Here is a 17,899-nt window from a genome sequence, read left to right on the forward strand (position 1 = left end):
TGATATTTCTTAAAAGTATTATTGGTACGCCTATTTTTAGTTGTAGCACGTGTGGTGGAAACCCTGAAATATCTATGGAATTTAAAAATTCAGATGGATAATTAACCGCTTCATTTGGTTCCAAAACTGTGTCGACTGACTTGTAAAGGACTGCCTGGTCTCGAATCTTGGTCAAAACAATATTGTTGATTTCGTGGACGTCTATATTTTTGGGTGCGAGAATCGCTCTTTCACTTAGCCATTTATTATTTTCATAATTTTTTAGAATATTCGGAAATACTTTTTCAATCAATTCATTTTTGGACGTCACTAAATTACAGAAATCAGCAGGTAGTTGTATACGTCCTGAAATTGAGTCTACTGGGAGCTTTCCGTTTCCAATTGCCAGCAATTGATCTGAAAATGTTTGACCAGAGTTATCGTTTGCAATCGGACACGCATATTTGTAGTTAATTTTAATATTTTTACGTGTGCCCATAAATTAGAATTTTTCAGGCAAGCATTCATTTCGTCTGCAGGAGTTGATCTAGGTATTATAGGTAATGTTTGCCTGAAATCTCCCGCAAGCAATATTAATGTGCTGCCAAAGGGTTTCGACTTCCCTCTCAAATCTTTCAAGCATTGATCCACAGCCTCGAGCGATTTCTTGTGTGCCATTGTGCACTCATCCCAAATAATAAGTTTGCATTGCTGCAATACTTTACCCATCCCAGATGATTTGGAAATATTGCACGTGGGAGTTTCTGTAGAATGCAAATTCAGAGGCAATTTCAAAGCGGAATGAGCAGTTCTTCCACCAGGCAGCAATGTTGCGGCTATTCCGGACGAAGCAATTGCCAACGCTATATAATTTTTTGATCGAATTGATGCCAGAATCAGTTTTATCACAAACGTTTTACCAGTACCTCCTGGCGCATCCAAAAAGAAAATTTCTCCAACGTTGTTATCGACACAATGCATTATCGTATCATAAATGTCTTTTTGTTCCGACGTTAACTTGGAAATGTTATTTTGAACATACGACAATAGATCACTCGTATTGTAACTTTGTTCACGATCCAATTCTACACATGTCGAAACAGCAGCGATACGGTTAGGTGAATGCATTCCCAAATCCTGAAGAGGTTTGTTTGCCATACGTACGCACAAATCTTCTATAATAACTAAAGTGTAGTTATAAATTTCTGATGTAAAATCAAAAGTCATATCTGACGTCTCTAACTGTTTTCGATGGAGTATATCTTCGGACATTTTTGACTTATATTTTTCCCATAACTCTGTAGGAGCTGATGGAGAGTAAGTTGTTAGTATGACGCCAAACAATGCATGAATTTGACTTGGAGTTGACGTTTCGCACGCGTTATTGATGCAGTTATCCCAGTGTTGGTCATTCTCCAATAAATTCAGAGCTTGGCATGCACTACGGTAAGTGTCATGTATAGTACCGTTTACAGTTCTCAAATACTCAAAGGATGTCGGACCGGGTACATCCACCAAAAGCAGGCGTAGAAAGAAGCATTCATGTTGATTGGGGTGAACGGTGTAGAGTCTTCCTATCGTGGTATCTTTGAAGATGGTAGGTTGGCCGTCGACTGACTTACCCTGTTTTCGACGTTCAAATACTTTATTTTTAGTATTCCACGTGTAATACAAAGGCACTTCAGTATACAGCAGTTTTTTTGCAAAAGAATCATTTTTGCAAAGCGAAAAAAAAGCTGTTAATTTTGTATCCGGTGGATTCAGGGCTCTTTGTTGCACGTTGGTTTCCGAGAAATAAACACGTTGACCATTCTGTAAATGTACCGCTAAGTGAACAACAGCTGGACTACGTTCATGTATCGGAAATGAAAGAATTCGCCAAACAGCTTCATTACTGCTTATGTATCTTCCAGCCTGATATTGTACGATTTCGCCTTTGTTGACGTATTTACATATGTATTTGATTGCCTTTACGGAGTTACAGTATTCAACGTTTATGTGTGCATTAAATGTTTTTGATAATAATAGGGAATATGGAACAACCCACTGGTTATCTACTTCGATGGTGGTACCGTTACGCTTCTTTATTATTGCTGTTTTACCGCCATCTTTAGTAGATCTTCTATATTGTGGGTAACCATCATTGCCAGTAATTGTGTTGGATACTAAAAGTCGAGGATATTGCTTTGTGCACCTTCCTTTGGCCATGCATGGTGAATTTTCGTTCAGTGTACCGCAAGGTCCATGTATCATATTTTTTACAATCATATCAGGTAACCCCTTATCGACATTTTTATCAGGTATTTCAGCGGAAACCACATCATCAATTTCGTTCGAAGTAATTTTTTATGTAGCCAGATTAGTATATGTGCGTGTGGCAAACCTCGTTTTTGCAATTCCACTGAGTACATCCAGCATCGCACTGACCCAAACACTTCAAGTTTTACTATGTAGTTTATCAGTGATTTCAACTTTTGCCGGAAGACACGGGCCGTAATGTCATGCCTATGAACCGCCGATTGTCCTTGAAGTAAAAGCTGCAGTATCTCGTCCCAAGATTGATTACATGTAAATGTAATAAATAAATCTGGACGACCATAGAGACGAACATACGCAATAGCATCTTGAGCATATTCATGCATATGACGGGGGCTGCCAGCATATGACGAAGGTAAAATTGTTAATCTTCCAACGTTTGTGGTATTACCGTCATTTATAACTGCATCTCGCAAATGAATGTATTGTTCAGAGCGGAGCTTGGTCTGATTCAGGCGGATATATAGCAAACGTTCTGATTCAATTTTAGCATACATATCAACGAGAAATTGGTGAAACAATTCACGGCATTTTAAAATATAATTTTCTTCATCCTGCCGAATCATTAGTCTATAGGAATAATAATGCATTGCACTGCATTTCTTATTCATTTCTTTGTTAGTGGCTGGATTCATCAATTTAATATTAAAGTGATAGCCGTCGGCTCCATCCCAAAAAATGATAGGATATTGTAGGGCATCGTAGCATCGATGAGTTTCAGCAATTCTTAGTCTGCTTTCGCGTTGCTCTGGTATTTCCTCGGCACGCTTTCTGTTCTTTCTTTCTCTATCAGCCTCAAGCCTGTTTCCTTGCTGTTCTTTTGATTCCTAGGCACGCTTTCTTTTCTGACTTTCTCTATCAGCAGCAAGTTTTTTGGCATAGACTCTTTGAGCATCTTCATCGGCTTTTGCCATTGTAAGTTCATCAGTCATTTTAAACTTAAACATTAATAGATTTTTACGTGAACATATATTTCTTAAATATCTTTAATGACGTCACCGTCATAGCAAAAATGACGACAACTAACTTCATGACGTCAGTCGACACAGAAACATGACGTCACCTGACAGACACACAAACAGACAACTTATTTATATATATGTAGATTTCAGCGGAAATCACATCATCAATTTCGTTCGAAGTAATTTTCTTATGTAGCCAGATTAGTATATGTGCGTGTGGCAAACCTCGTTTTTGCCATTCCACTGAGTACATCCAGCATCGCACTGACCCAAACACTTCAAGTTTTACTATGTAGTTTATCAGTGATTACAACTTTTGCCGGAAGACACGGGCCGTAATGTCATGCCTATGAACCACCGATTGTCCTTGAAGTAAAAGCTGCAGTATCTCGTCCCAAGATTGATTACATGTAAATGTAATAAATAAATCTGGACGACCATAGAGACGAACATGCGTAATAGCATCTTGAGCATATTCATGCATATGACGGGGACTGCCAGCATATGACGAAGGTAAAATTGTTAATCTTCCAACGTTTGTGGTATTACCGTCATTTATAACTGCATCTCGCAAATGAATGTATTGTTCAGAGCGGAGCTTGGTCTGATTCAGGCGGATATATAGCAAACGTTCTGATTCAATTTTAGCATACATATCAACGACAAATTGGTGAAACAATTCACAGCATTTTAAAATATAATTTTCTTCATCGTGCCGAATCATTAGTCTATAGGAATAATAATGCATTGCACTGCATTTCTTATTCATTTCTTTGTTAGTGGCTGGATTCATCAATTTAATATTAAAGTGATAGCCGTCGGCTCCATCCCAAAAAATGATAGGATATTGTAGGGCATCGTAGCATCGATGAGTTTCAGCAATTCTTAACAACTGAGCGTTTCGCTTATGAAGAATAATATCTCGAGGTAAAAACTGATCACCGACCATAACGATTGCCACTTCGTCGATAGTTGGAGCATTGTATCTACGCACATGTTGGCCAGGAGGCGTTTTGTCAGCGGAAATAACAATTTTATGCGTATCAGTAGGCATCAAATCGATGGCTGTTTTGAACAGACGCACTAAATTACTATTTTCGTGGAAAAGATGTTGCAATTGGGAAACGATTGTCCTTTCAACGTTGGGAGAAATTTCGCAACGTGCATTCAATTCAGAATTTCTATGACTGATGAAGTACAATTGTAAAAATTTATGATTCTCGCCTGAGAATGGTAGAAGGGACCCTGCTCTATGATAAATTTGCCCTTTTACTTTGAAAGTAGACATAAATTGATCTGGATTTTCGATTTGGGCTCCAAACGACGTCATTTGGAAACATGAGTTGTATTTTCTGATTTGTGACAAAAAACGCTTAGATTCCGACGTAGTTCCAGTAATGAAAGTCTTCAATGGCTCTGATGGTGCAGCCAATAGAGGAAGTTTAAATTTTCCTGAGGCGCAACACATTCCCATTGTTTCACCATTGAATTTCAAGACCTTGCAATAGGGACAAATTTTAGACATTGTCCCGATCTGAACACATCTACTCAAGCTATAATCATCGAATGGGCTGTACCTGAATACCAGGCGATAACTTTCAGGTTGCTCTGATTCCTCGGCACGCTTTCTTTTCTTACTTTCTCTATCAGCAGCAAGCCTGATTTCTTGCTGTTCTTGTGATTCCTCGGCACGCTTTCTTTTCTTACTTTCTCTATCAGCAGCAAAACTGATTTCTTGCTGTTTTTGTGATTCCTCGGCACGCCTTCTTTTTTCACTTTCTCTTTTAGCAGCAAGTCTGCTTTCGCGTTGCTCTGGTAGTTCCTCGGCACGCTTTCTGTTCTTTCTTTCTCTATCAGCCTCAAGCCTGTTTCCTTGCTGTTCTTTTGATTCCTCGGCACGCTTTCTTTTCTGACTTTCTCTATCAGCAGCAAGTTTTTTGGCATAGACTCTTTGAGCATCTTCATCGGCTTTTGCCATTGTAAGTTCATCAGTCATTTTAAACTTAAACATTAATAGATTTCTACGTGAAGATATATGTCTTAAATATCTTTAATGACGTCACCGTCATAGCAAAAATGACGACAGCTAACTTCATGACGTCAGTCGACACAGAAACATGACGTCACCTGACAGACACACAGACAGACAACTTATTTTTATATATATACTAGCTGTTGGGGTGGCGCTTCGCGCCACCCCAACACCTAGTTGGTGGGGGCGCTTCGCGCCCCCCAAGCCCTCCCGAGTGCGTAAGTCGTTACGCGCCATATTAGTTACGCGCCATTGTAGTTGTGTCCCTATGTCCCACCTGTGAATATATATATATATATATATATATATATATATATATATATATATATATATATATATATATATATATATATATATATATATATATATATATATATATATATATATATATATATATATATATATATATATATATATATATATATATATATATATATATATATATATATATATATATATATATATATATATATATATATATATATATATATATATATATATATATATATATATATATATATATATATATATATATCTTTTTAACTACGTAAAACTTGCGAATATACAACATTCTTTGCTGTCCCATTGTCTGTGCATATAAATAGATTGTCAGGTTTACCGACTCTTGAACATGCAACATATAATGGTCAATGGGAAAACAATCCGTATTCAGATCTATACCTCATGATTCTAATGATTGCCCTTGAGCTTTGTTGATGGTGATTGCTAATCGACCATTCCCTGAGTCGCCATCGTCATTTATATATCCCCCTGTGCACCCCGGCGTCCCCTTTGTAGTTATGTCCCTGTGTCCCGGTCGTCATTTATATTCCCTGTGTCCCGGTCGTCATTTGTGTCCCGGTGTCCCAGTCTCTGATTTCTCTTTGAGTGTCCCGGGCGTCATTTATATTCCTTGTGTCCCGGTGTCCCGGTCGTCATTTATATCCCCCTGTGCCCCCCGGCGTCCCCGTTGTAGTTGTGTCATTTATATTCCCTGTGTCCCGGTCGTCATCCCGGTATACATTCGTTTTTGAATTGGTATATGATGAAATAAATTTTTAATTTTTTCCCTTTTTTTCCTTTTAGTTTTTTTTTATTGGTTTCGACATTTTTTTAGGTTTTTTAGTTTTTTTCTTTTTTCTTTTTAGTTTTTTTTGAAGTTTTTATCTTTTTAGTTTTTTATTTTTATTTATATTTTTTTTAGTTTTCTTTTTCTCCTTTATTTTTCAGTTTTTTTCCTTTTTTTATTTTTTTTTTCTTTTTAGTTCTTTTAGTTTTTACCTTTTTTAGTTTTTTTTAGTTTTTTAGATGAAAATTTTTTTAGTTTTATTCCTTTTTTTCTTTTCAGTTTTTTATTGGTTTTTACCTTTTTTTAGCTTTTTTAGCTTTTTTCGTTTTTTCTTTTTACTTTTTTTTTAGTTTTTATCTTTTTTATTTTTTTTTATTTTTATTCTTAATTTTTTTCTTATTAGTTTTTAGTTTTTTTTGTAGTTTTTGCCTTTTTTAGTTTTTTCAGTTTTTTTTAGTTTTTAGATTTTTACCTTTTTTAGCCTAACCAGGATTTGAACCTGGGACCCTCATTCTCCGTTCTGACACCCTCTCTCACCGAGTGACTACTCCAGCTACTCCAGGTGTTTTAAATGGTATATTATTAACCAAATTAATGTGTTTTACAATATACTAAGCATCGTCATAACAAAAATGACGACAACTAATTTCATGACGTCAGTCAACACAGAAATTAAGTTCTGAAATTAAGTCATGAAATTAGTTACCGTCATTTTTGCTTTGACGGTGACGTCATTCAAGTTATATAAGACATATGTTCACGTAGAAATCTATTAATGTTTAAGTTTACAATGACTGATGAAGATGCTCAAAGAGTCTATGCCAAAAAACTTGCTGCTGATAGAGAAAGTCAGAAAAGAAAGCGTGCCGAGGAACTATAAGCAGCAAGTTTTTTGGCATAGACTCTTTGAGCATCTTCATCAGTCATTGTAAACTTAAACATTAATAGATTTCTACGTGAACATATGTCTTATATAACTTGAATGACGTCACCGTCAAAGCAAAAATGACGACAACTAATTTCATGACGTCAGCCGACACAGAAACATGACGTCACCTGACAACTAATTTCATGACGTCAGCCGACACAGAAACATGACGTCACCTGATCCACAGATCCACAGACAGACAACTTATTTTTATATATATAGATAGAAGATATATATATATATATATATATATATATATATATATATATATATATATATATATATATATATATTCTTTTTAGTTTTTTTGTAGTTTTTACCTTTTTTAGTTTTTTTCTCCTTTGGTATTAATGCTAAAGCCAAGGCTCAAACCTGGAGCCTCTCGGACCTAGAACCTGAAACATAACGCTTTACCAACTCAGCTACTTCGGCTTGAATACATTCGTTTTGAGCAGCTTCCTCGGGTGTTGCCATTGTAGGTTCTTCAGTCATTTTACAATTAGAAATTTGTCTTTCAACGGTCTTCTTACAATTAAAAATTTGTCTTTGAACGATATTCTTAAATACCTGTGTCCTGGTCGTCATTTATATTCCCTGTGTCCCGGTCGTCATTTGTGTCCCGGTATCCCAGTCTGTAATTTCTCTTTGAGTGTCCCGGTCGTTATTTATATTCCCTCTGTCCCGGTCGTCATTTGTGTCCCGGTCTGTAATTTCTCTTTGAGTGTTTTTTCTTTTTAGTATTTTTTAGTTTTTTACATTTTTTCTTTTTTCAGTTGTCTTTTTCTTCTTTATTTTTCAGCTTCACTATGAAATACATATCGCCGAACCTTTTTTTTTAACTGAAATCTGGTAGGCATTGATGACCTTATCCAAGTCAAAATCCCAAACCCGATCATCATCGCTATCATTTTCAGTTTTGATATGTTTTGACTCTCGCTGTCCAGGTGGATCTTCATCTAACTGCGCGGTTTTGCGTTCTTTAGCCTCAAGCCTGTTTCCTTGCTGTTCTTTTGATTCCTCGGCACGCTTTCTTTTCTGACTTTCTCTATCAGCAGCAAGTTTTTTGGCATAGACTCTTTGAGCATCTTCATCGGCTTTTGTCATTGTAAGTTCATCAGTCATTTTAAACTTAAACATTAATAGATTTCTACGTGAATATATATGTCTTAAATATCTTTAATGACGTCACCGTCATGGCAAAAATGACGACAACTAACTTCATGACGTCAGTCGACATAGAAACATGACGTCACCTGATCCACAGACAGACAACTTATTTTTATATATATAGATATATATATATATATATATATATATATATATATATATATATATATATGTATATATATATATATATATATATATATATATATATATATATATATATATATATATATATATTATATATATATATATATATATTTCTATATATATAAAAATAAGTTGTATGTGTGTTATGTCTGTCTGTCTGTCTGTACGCATATGACGTCTGAGTTATTTCATCAAATACCAATTCAAAAACGAATGTATTCAAGCCCGAAGTAGCTGAGTTGGTAACGCGTTATGTTCCAGGTTCTAGGTCCGAGAGGTTGCAGGTTCGAACCTTGGCTAGGTAAAAGCTACAAAGAAAAACTAAAAAGAAAAAACTGAAACTAAAAAAAAAAACTAAAAAAACTAAAACAAAAGGTAAAAACTACAAAAAAACTAAAAAAAAAGAAAAAAACTAAAAAAACTAAAAAAAGTTAAAAACCAAAAAAAAAAACAAAAAAAAGGGGAAAAACACAAAAATTTATTTCATCATAAACCAATTCAAAGATGAATGTATATACAGACCGGGACACAGGGAATATAAATGACGACCGGGACACATGGACACAACTACGACGGGGACGCCGGGAGGCACAAGGGGATATATAAATGACGACGGGGACACAGGGAATGTTCAATTAGCAATCACCATCAGCAAAGCTCAAGGGCAATCATTAGAATCATGAGGTATAACTAAAAACACTAAAAAAAGGTAAAAAACTAAAAACTAAAAAAAAGACTAATTCAAAAACGAATGTATATACAGACCGGGACACCGGGACACAAATGACGACCGGGACACCGGGACACGGGGAATATAAATGACGACCGGGACACTCAAAGAGGAATTACAGACTGGGACACCGGGACACAAATGACGACCGGGTTCCCATGGACAATTATATGTTGCATGTTCAAGAGTCGGTAAACCTGACAATCTGTTTATATGCACAGACAATGGGACAGCGAAGAATGATGTATATTCGCAAGTTTTACGTAGTTACACACACACATATATATATATATATATATATATATATATATATATATATATATATATATATATATATATATATATATATATATATATATATATATATTTATATATATACTAGCTGTTGGGGTGGCGCTTCGCGCCACCCCAACACCTAGTTGGTGGGGGCGCTTCGCGCCCCCCCCAAGCCCCCCCACGCGCGTAAGTCGTTACGCGCCATAATAGTTACGCGCCATTGTAGTTGTGTCCCTATGTCCCACCTGTGAATATAGATAGATATATATATATGGTTTTAACTACGTAAAACTTGCGAATATACAACATTCTTTGCTGTCCCATTGTCTTTGCATATAAATAGATTGTCAGGTTTACCGACTCTTGAACATGCAACATATAATGGTCCATGGGAAAACAATCTGTATTCAGATCTATACCTCATGATTCTAATGATTGCCCTTGAGCTTTGTTGATGGTGATTGCTAATCGACCATTCCCTGTCCCGGTGTCCCGGTCGTCATTTACATCCCCCTGTTTCCCCCGGTGTCCCCGTTGTAGTTGTGTCCCTGTGTCCCGGTCGTCATTTATATTCCCTGTGTCCCGGGTCCCGGTCGTCATTTGTATCCCGGTGTCCCGGTCTGTATATACATTCGTTTTTTAGTTTTGTTTTTCTCCTTTATTTTTTTCCTTTTTTTTTCTTTTTTAGCTTATTTAGATTTTTAGATTTTTTAGTTTTTTTATTAGTTTTTAGTTTTTTTTTCTTTTTAGTTTTTTTGTCCCGGTCGTCATTTATATCCCCCTGTTTCCCCCGGTGTCCCCGTTGTAGTTGTGTCCCTGTGTCCCGGTCGTCATTTATATTCCCTGTGTCCCGGTCGTCATTTGTATCCCGGTGTACCGGAGTTGTGTCCCTGTGTCCCGGTCGTCATTTATATTCCCTGTGTCCCGGGTCCCGGTCGTCATTTGTATCCCGGTGTCCCGGTCTGTATATACATTCGTTTTTTAGTTTTGTTTTTCTCCTTTATTTTTTTCCTTTTTTTTTCTTTTTTAGCTTATTTAGATTTTTAGATTTTTTAGTTTTTTTATTAGTTTTTAGTTTTTTTTTTCTTTTTAGTTTTTTTGTCCCGGTCGTCATTTATATCCCCCTGTTTCCCCCGGGTCGTCATTTATACTCCCTGTGTCCCGGTGCTTTGTTGATTGCTAATCGAACATTCCTTTTGTCCTGGTCGCTTTCTCTTTGAGTGTCGTCATTTATTTTTTTCTTTTTTAGTTCTTTTAGTTTTTACCTTTTTTAGTTTTTTTTAGTTTTTAGTTTTTTTAGTTTTTTACCTTTTTTTAGTTTTTTTAGTTTTTTTTAGTTTTTTAGCTTTTTTATTTTTTTTATTAGTTTTTAGTTTTTTTGTAGTTTTTGCCTTTTTTTTAGTTTTTTTAGTTTTTTAGCTTTTTTATTAGTTTTTAGTTTTTTTTGTAGTTTTTGCCTTTTTTTAGTTTTTTTAGTTTTTTAGCTTTTTTATTTTTTTTATTAGTTTTTAGTTTTTTTTGTAGTTTTTGCCTTTTTTTTCTCTTTGAGTGTCGTCATTTATTAGTTTTTTCCTTTTTTTTTTTAGTTTTTTATTGGTTTTTACCTTTATTTTAGCTTATTTTTCAGTTTTTTCCTTTTTTTTAGTTTTTTTTATTTTTTATTTTTTTTAGTTTTTTACCTTTTTTTAGTTTTTTTAGTTTTTTAGCTTTTTTACTTTTTTTATTAGTTTTTAGTTTTTTTTGTAGTTTTTGCCTTTTTTTAGTTTTTTCAGTTTTTTTTTTAGTTTTTTATTGGTTTTTACCTTTATAGTTTTTTTAGTTTTTTAGCTTTTTTATTTTTTTTATTAGTTTTTAGTTTTTTTTGTAGTTTTTGCCTTTTTTTAGTTTTTTCAGTTTTGACGTCACCTGATCCAGTTTTTTCAGGTGACGTCACCTGACACATCCATCCATCCATCCATCCACAGACAACTTATTTTTATATATATAGATATATATATATATATATATATATATATATATATATATATATATATATATATATATATATATATATATATATATATATATGTATATATATATATATATATATATATATATATATATATATATATATATATATATATATATATATATATATATATATATATATATATATACATATATATATATATATATATATATATATATATATATATATATTCACAGGTGGGACACAGGGACACAACTACAATGGCGCGTAACTATATATATATATATATGTATATATATATATATATATATATATATATATATATATATATATATATATATATATATATATATATATATATATATATATATATATATATATATATATATATATGTATATATATATATATATATATCATGAAAAGAGAAATCACCAATGCAACAGCACAAAAAAAAAGAAAAAAAAAAGAGAGACAGAAGGAGAAAAGGAAGACTGTTTTCCTAAATTAGTGATTAATATAGACCAGCACTTGAATGAGGCCTTAACCCTACTCATTCATGCAATCACATAGGTCAAACAGCATAGCCATACACAATCAACCATAAAGAATAATCCATGGACAGGCAGTCATGTCGTCAATAAGTATAAGTCGTCATTTACTAAACAATAGAAAAAATAATAAAAACAAATAATTCAGAGGCAACAACCCAACACAAGGGCTCATCAGGAGAATACACTCCTGAGAATACATATATATATATATATATATATATATATATATATATATATATATATATATATATATATATATATATATATATATATATATATATATATATTATATATATATAATATCAAAAGAATAGGATATTTATGGTGATTAAGTTTACCCACGAAAAGCTACAATCTTCAGAATATTTGCCTTATTTTCGAACAAGGAGAATGACACACCCAGAAAGCCGATTGCTATCTATGAAAAATTCATCACTCAATAGCCAGGGTTTCAAAGCCCTATCTTCAAAGTATGGAGTCTTGCATATTTTCCAAGAAATATTACCATGGATCAAGTGATCACCCTCCCCCATCCACACAAATCTGAGGTCATCTGTGTTGTTCCCCGTAGTAATAGTCCCTGGCCTGCACTGGTGGGTCCCATTGTTTTTCTTGAGGCAATAACAATTTCGATGATTTGAATAAAATAAAAATTTTGACTTGGGATATTACAACGTTAAAAGAAGCATCGTATTGTAGGAGAATGACAGATTGCCAAAGATTGTTCCTTTTGATCACCCAGCTTGAGGCATACGAAAAGCAAATTGTCCCCGCATGGGGGAGAGAAAGTTCATAGGGAATGATTTAAATGAGACTGGAATTTCTTGGGAGGAAGTAAAAAGTGAAGCTTTAATACACTGAAATTTAGGAACGTCCCTTAGCAGGAGCCTGAATCGGCTTGGTGCTCTAGTGAATTATTATTAGCATTAGAAGTTGTATTCAATACAATTTCTCTTTTTTTCAAGAATACTGAATATTTATAATTTAACAAGCTTTGACAACTGGTGTGAAAACAAAAAAACACAACTGAACGAATTTGACTTTGTTTTAAGTAAATAGCACTAAAGACTGTTGTGGAGCTAAATCAAAAGTGTAGAAGGCATAATTGATTTAAAGGATTGAATAAACCTTGGATTATCTGTTTCCCTTAACCTTCCTAATTTTTCAATACAGCTGAAGATTGAAAGTTCAGTTCTATGTAATACAACAAGCAAGGAACAAGTTCTTGAAACTCCTGAAAGGAGAAGTCTAGGAGTATTCTTCCTCAAATATCGAGTGGCTAAGGAGATCAATGTCCAAGAGAAGATAACATGTTATATTAGTATCACAACTTTGACATAGACTTGGTCTATGAGGAACGAATTGCGAAGAAAAAATTCTTATGAAAGTTTTGCCTCGGATCTTTTGATTACGTAGTAATCAGATAGCAAGCCGATCTACAATATTTTCAAAATTAAATTCTGTCAATTGGAAAGAAAAAGTCATAACTGGCAACTGGAACCTTGACTTTGATTTATTGGATTGTGTAAACACTTTTAATGCAATACCCAAACATTTAAACACGAAATTAGTTCAATTTCATTGTTAAACAAATTTTTGTATCTTTTCCTCAATTGAATTGAATGTCTTTGCGAACATTTTTTTGCTAAGTCTTAAAGGTTTCAGACAACCATCTTTGTGCAAGTAATAGGTCCTTCGTGGTTATGAGAAAAGAATTCACTTTTTTGTTTTTCTGCTTTCCCTTGAAATTTATGTGGTGTATTAGAATAGCTTATTTAGTTACCACAACTGATTACCTGAACATTAGACTCCTTGAGCAGAACTGCTATATGTGGATCCGTGGGACGACAGGGTATTGTGACTTGAGTTCCACCAATTACATCCAGCACTCGACTTGAAGTTGGAGTAGGAATTATTGACCATAGATGGCTTGGATCTTTAAAAAAAGAATAAAAAAATGAAATCAATGACTAAATTAAAAGTCGAGAAACTAGATTACAAAAGTAAGGTTACTATCAGTTCCCAGCATCTTGAAACCATTCTTCTTTTGTTCTTAATAGTTTCCAAGCCAAGGTGAATTTACTGAAATGTGAAATTTTCTCTGATGCGATGTTAAGAGTTTATCAAATTCTTTTTGGTGTTATTATTCTTGTCAAACTATCTTTCATTTAAAAAGACATTTAAGCATTAAAAGAGAATGAATTTTAAGGTTCAGATATAGATATTCATTATGATGAATATAATGAGCATACTAGTAAAGGGGACAAAGACACCCTTGTTACAGACTTTCAAATGACTCGTAAGAGAAAATTTTCATCAAGTAGCTCAAGAATAGGTCTTTTGAATTCATCATAGCTAATGAAATGAGCCTACTGCCATTGGTAATGTACATCCCCTTGTTGCTCAATTTCAAGACGAGTCAAATGACGAAATTTCCAGTCATTTAGAACAGCCATCACCCAAAAAGTAAGAATTCATGACGTAGAAGGTACATCAAGAATAGAGGATTTTTTAAGTGAAGTTTAAAAAGATCAAACTATTGGTTATCAAGCATGGCAAGATGTTTTCTTTCTGGAGGGAAAATAACTGTAAAACAGATCAAATTGGAGAAGGAGAAAGCGACAATGCACTTTTAATAGCAAAAAAATAAAGAAATTACCACCCAGAAAGAAGATTTTAAACCATCAAATGATCAAAAAGGTGTTCAGAAGATCCAGTTATGGCAGACTGGTCGGACCACGGCAGCGTTTCTAGGTGTGTATGTGCAGGTTAAGGAGGTATGGAGTGAGGAAGACTATTTTAAAGTGGGACATCAGGAGGAGGATATAAGGTGTGTCACTTCAACAAGGGGTAATTTTATGCCTTTCAGTGAAAAAAGGAAGTATTTAGGGAGGTTTAGGTGATAGAGGGGATCGCATTTTTGCCTGATGTGCGGAGAAAAAAGGACTTAGAGTACTTTAGTGCAGAGTCAAAGGATTTAAGGGTAGAAACTTTTGGGATTGGGGTAAACGGTAAAGATTGGATGGTTGAAATTCTTAAAAGTAAGTGTAAAGTGGATATTAAGAATGTGGGGAGGTAAGCGTGTGTAGCCATGCAGCACAGAGAGATATTTGGAGGGTGGATGATAGGTGGGACAAGAAAAAAATTTTTTGAAAGTTATTTTATATGGTGTACTTTAAGCGTTTTCTTTTTTCTTGTGACAGTTTTAATGGTACTCCTGTCATTTTTAAAGCTATTATACTCAGGGCAAATTTCAATCCTGGCCATATACTGAATAAATAATCTAAAACCTGGAGAAATTTTGGTTTAAACTTAAGGGAATATTCATTGTTTCATACTTATCTTAATAATATGAATTTCAAATTTTCCAAATGTTGATTACAAAGGAGCAATGCTTTATTTTGAGTTAGTTTCCTTTCTTATGAAATTATCTCCAAAGAATTCCAATACTATTGAGGGACCACAAATATCTTAAGACGAGAAACTGGATTCCAAACTAAGAATGAACTGTTCAACTGAGCACAGTGTTTACCGGATTAAATCCAGTTCATAAGATTTGAACTATTTCTTGCTGTCTACTTTTACCCTTAGCCCCAATAGACTAGATGTGGCTAGTACTTAACTTAGAAAGAAGGTGATAGATCTGATTATGATAGCTGGTTTGGTTATATTTTAGCTTGATGTTTGGGTTGTATGTGATTCTTCCCTATTTACTAAGTTGTTATTGACCTCTAAAGCAGCAATCGATATAGTAATAATGTATGCGCTAATTAATAAAAATAGAAAATATATTTAGATTAATAAGCTGAAAATCTTTAAATAATACTTAACCTTTTAAAACCATTTATTTATCAATTTAGTTATAGTTATAATCGTATATTGCCCTTGGCCTTAAAGAAAAGAAAAGGAAATTGTGTTGTAAAAAATGTTCTACGTTCCTTAATGACACGATGAGGCCCGGTCGTAGATGTGAGGAAAAGAGAACAAACACCGCAAATCTTCTGTCAATTAATGGTCTTACATCTTTCTTAATCCCTCACTCATTCAAGAGCGTTGCAGTCTAAAATTCAATTAGTCTTGTATTACTGTATCCTGATTATGTTCTTAATTTTGCGTTTTTTTTTTTTTTTTTTTTTTTTCATGATTTTCCCTTGTAAAGCCCAGCGCAAATGGGTAAGACGACTGCATTAAGTTTTCTATATTTATTCGAAGATATCAGCATAATAATACCTTTAAAAACATTTACGCAAGCTTATACCACAAGGTCGGATTTGTAAGAAATGTCCTTCAAATTTAGAATTATTATGAACTTGCTATGAATTTTGCTAAGGTTCCGGTTCGAGTCAAGCCTATGGCCTTCAGAGGGTGTTTAGACCCGATAAACTTTCGTGTAAACATATGCATAGTCTTTCTTAGAACTATTGAATTTAGCTTGTAAGGGGGGGGGCTATTTTTTATATAGAGATACAATGACAATGGAAGTCAGTTAGGGCTATAGGTTTACTGACACTTGTTGTACGCTTACATAACGTACGTAAACATGTTCCTTGCTAATTCTTATTTTGTATTATGCTAAATCCTAGTAAAAGGGTGTATATATCTATTTTTTTAATAATATTATTAGATTCTTTCAAGCAGAAACATGTTAGCCTTACCATGTTAGTTAGAATCAATATTTTTCTTCAATAATAATGAATTTCGCTTCTAGCTAATAAAAGAGCAAGGATAGATCTTCGATTTATGAAATTGTGAATAATAATTGTTGAATTTTTAATTATAATGAAATAACTAATTTATTTAAATTTTTTAAATAAATAACTAGTTACTAATTTATTAACTTGTTTGTATATGTCTTATTTATTAAATTGCGATTTTAGAATCTATAAAGGTTTTACTGTACATTATTTCTCACTTGATTCATTTCTTCGATCGAGGCTTAATTAGGGGTAGTCGAGTCTCATGGCTGAGTTTAGACACAGAGACATCGCCATCAATTCCCCACCTATTACAAGTGGTACTAGTAGTAGTAGTAGTAGTGGCAATAGTAGTCGTTGTTGTGGTAGTTGCGTGCATATATTGCTTTTTTGTTAATTTATCATCCCCCTCACCATTTCCTGAAAGTTCCAACTACTCCCTAATCCATTCCTTAAATACGTCCTTTCGACAGCCTGCATGCACGTACTATGTGTTGATTTAGTTCAACAATGTGTTTGACATAATGTTTGACAAGTGTTTGATTGTTTGACATAGTATGTATTTGATTTAGTTAATTGCACTAAAGAGGGCTAAAGAGGCTGCACTAAAGAGCCAAAAGAGGGTTACTTTTCTGACAACTTCTTTTAAATAAAATACCATTAAAAATGTATCGAATAGCCTACCCTAGCCACTTAACACCCACTAATGTGGATAGTAAGACAATTTCATGACTAGATTAGCCTACACAGTTTCTTTATGGATGACTTACCTCTAACATAGATATAAATACGTGTCATTTCATCATCTTCATTTAAGCACGTAATATATCCTGTGTCCAAGTAAGTTGTATTTAGGATTCTTACGGTGGAAATGTGCGTAAAATCGCTTGGATAGTCAATGCCTTCATTTTGGTATGAGTCAATTATCAGTCGGTTGTCAATATCATTGCTAACTTCATCAGGATGCTTAAAAACAAGTTGTAAGCTTTATACCATAGATAAGTCATTTCTAGTTAAACTGACAGCCAAGTGTATTTTAAAAAAAACAAAAACAGTATCCTAAGATTTATTGATTCTCTGC

General features: G+C 33.8%; 1 protein-coding gene across 1 annotated transcript in view; it reads right to left on the bottom strand.

Annotated features, from left to right (window-relative positions):
- Positions 1–17,899, bottom strand: part of LOC136040352 (uncharacterized) — a 66,408-nt gene that overhangs the window by 39,678 nt on the left and 8,831 nt on the right. The window contains exons 3-4 of the mRNA XM_065724602.1: positions 17,589–17,784; positions 13,921–14,060 (exon numbers count right to left, since the gene is read on the bottom strand). Of these exons, the coding sequence (XP_065580674.1) occupies positions 13,921–14,060; positions 17,589–17,784 (336 nt within the window). The remainder of the gene's footprint in view (positions 1–13,920; positions 14,061–17,588; positions 17,785–17,899) is intronic.

This window comes from Artemia franciscana, chromosome 2 (genome assembly GCF_032884065.1).
Source record: "Artemia franciscana chromosome 2, ASM3288406v1, whole genome shotgun sequence".
Lineage (NCBI taxonomy): Eukaryota > Metazoa > Arthropoda > Branchiopoda > Anostraca > Artemiidae > Artemia > Artemia franciscana.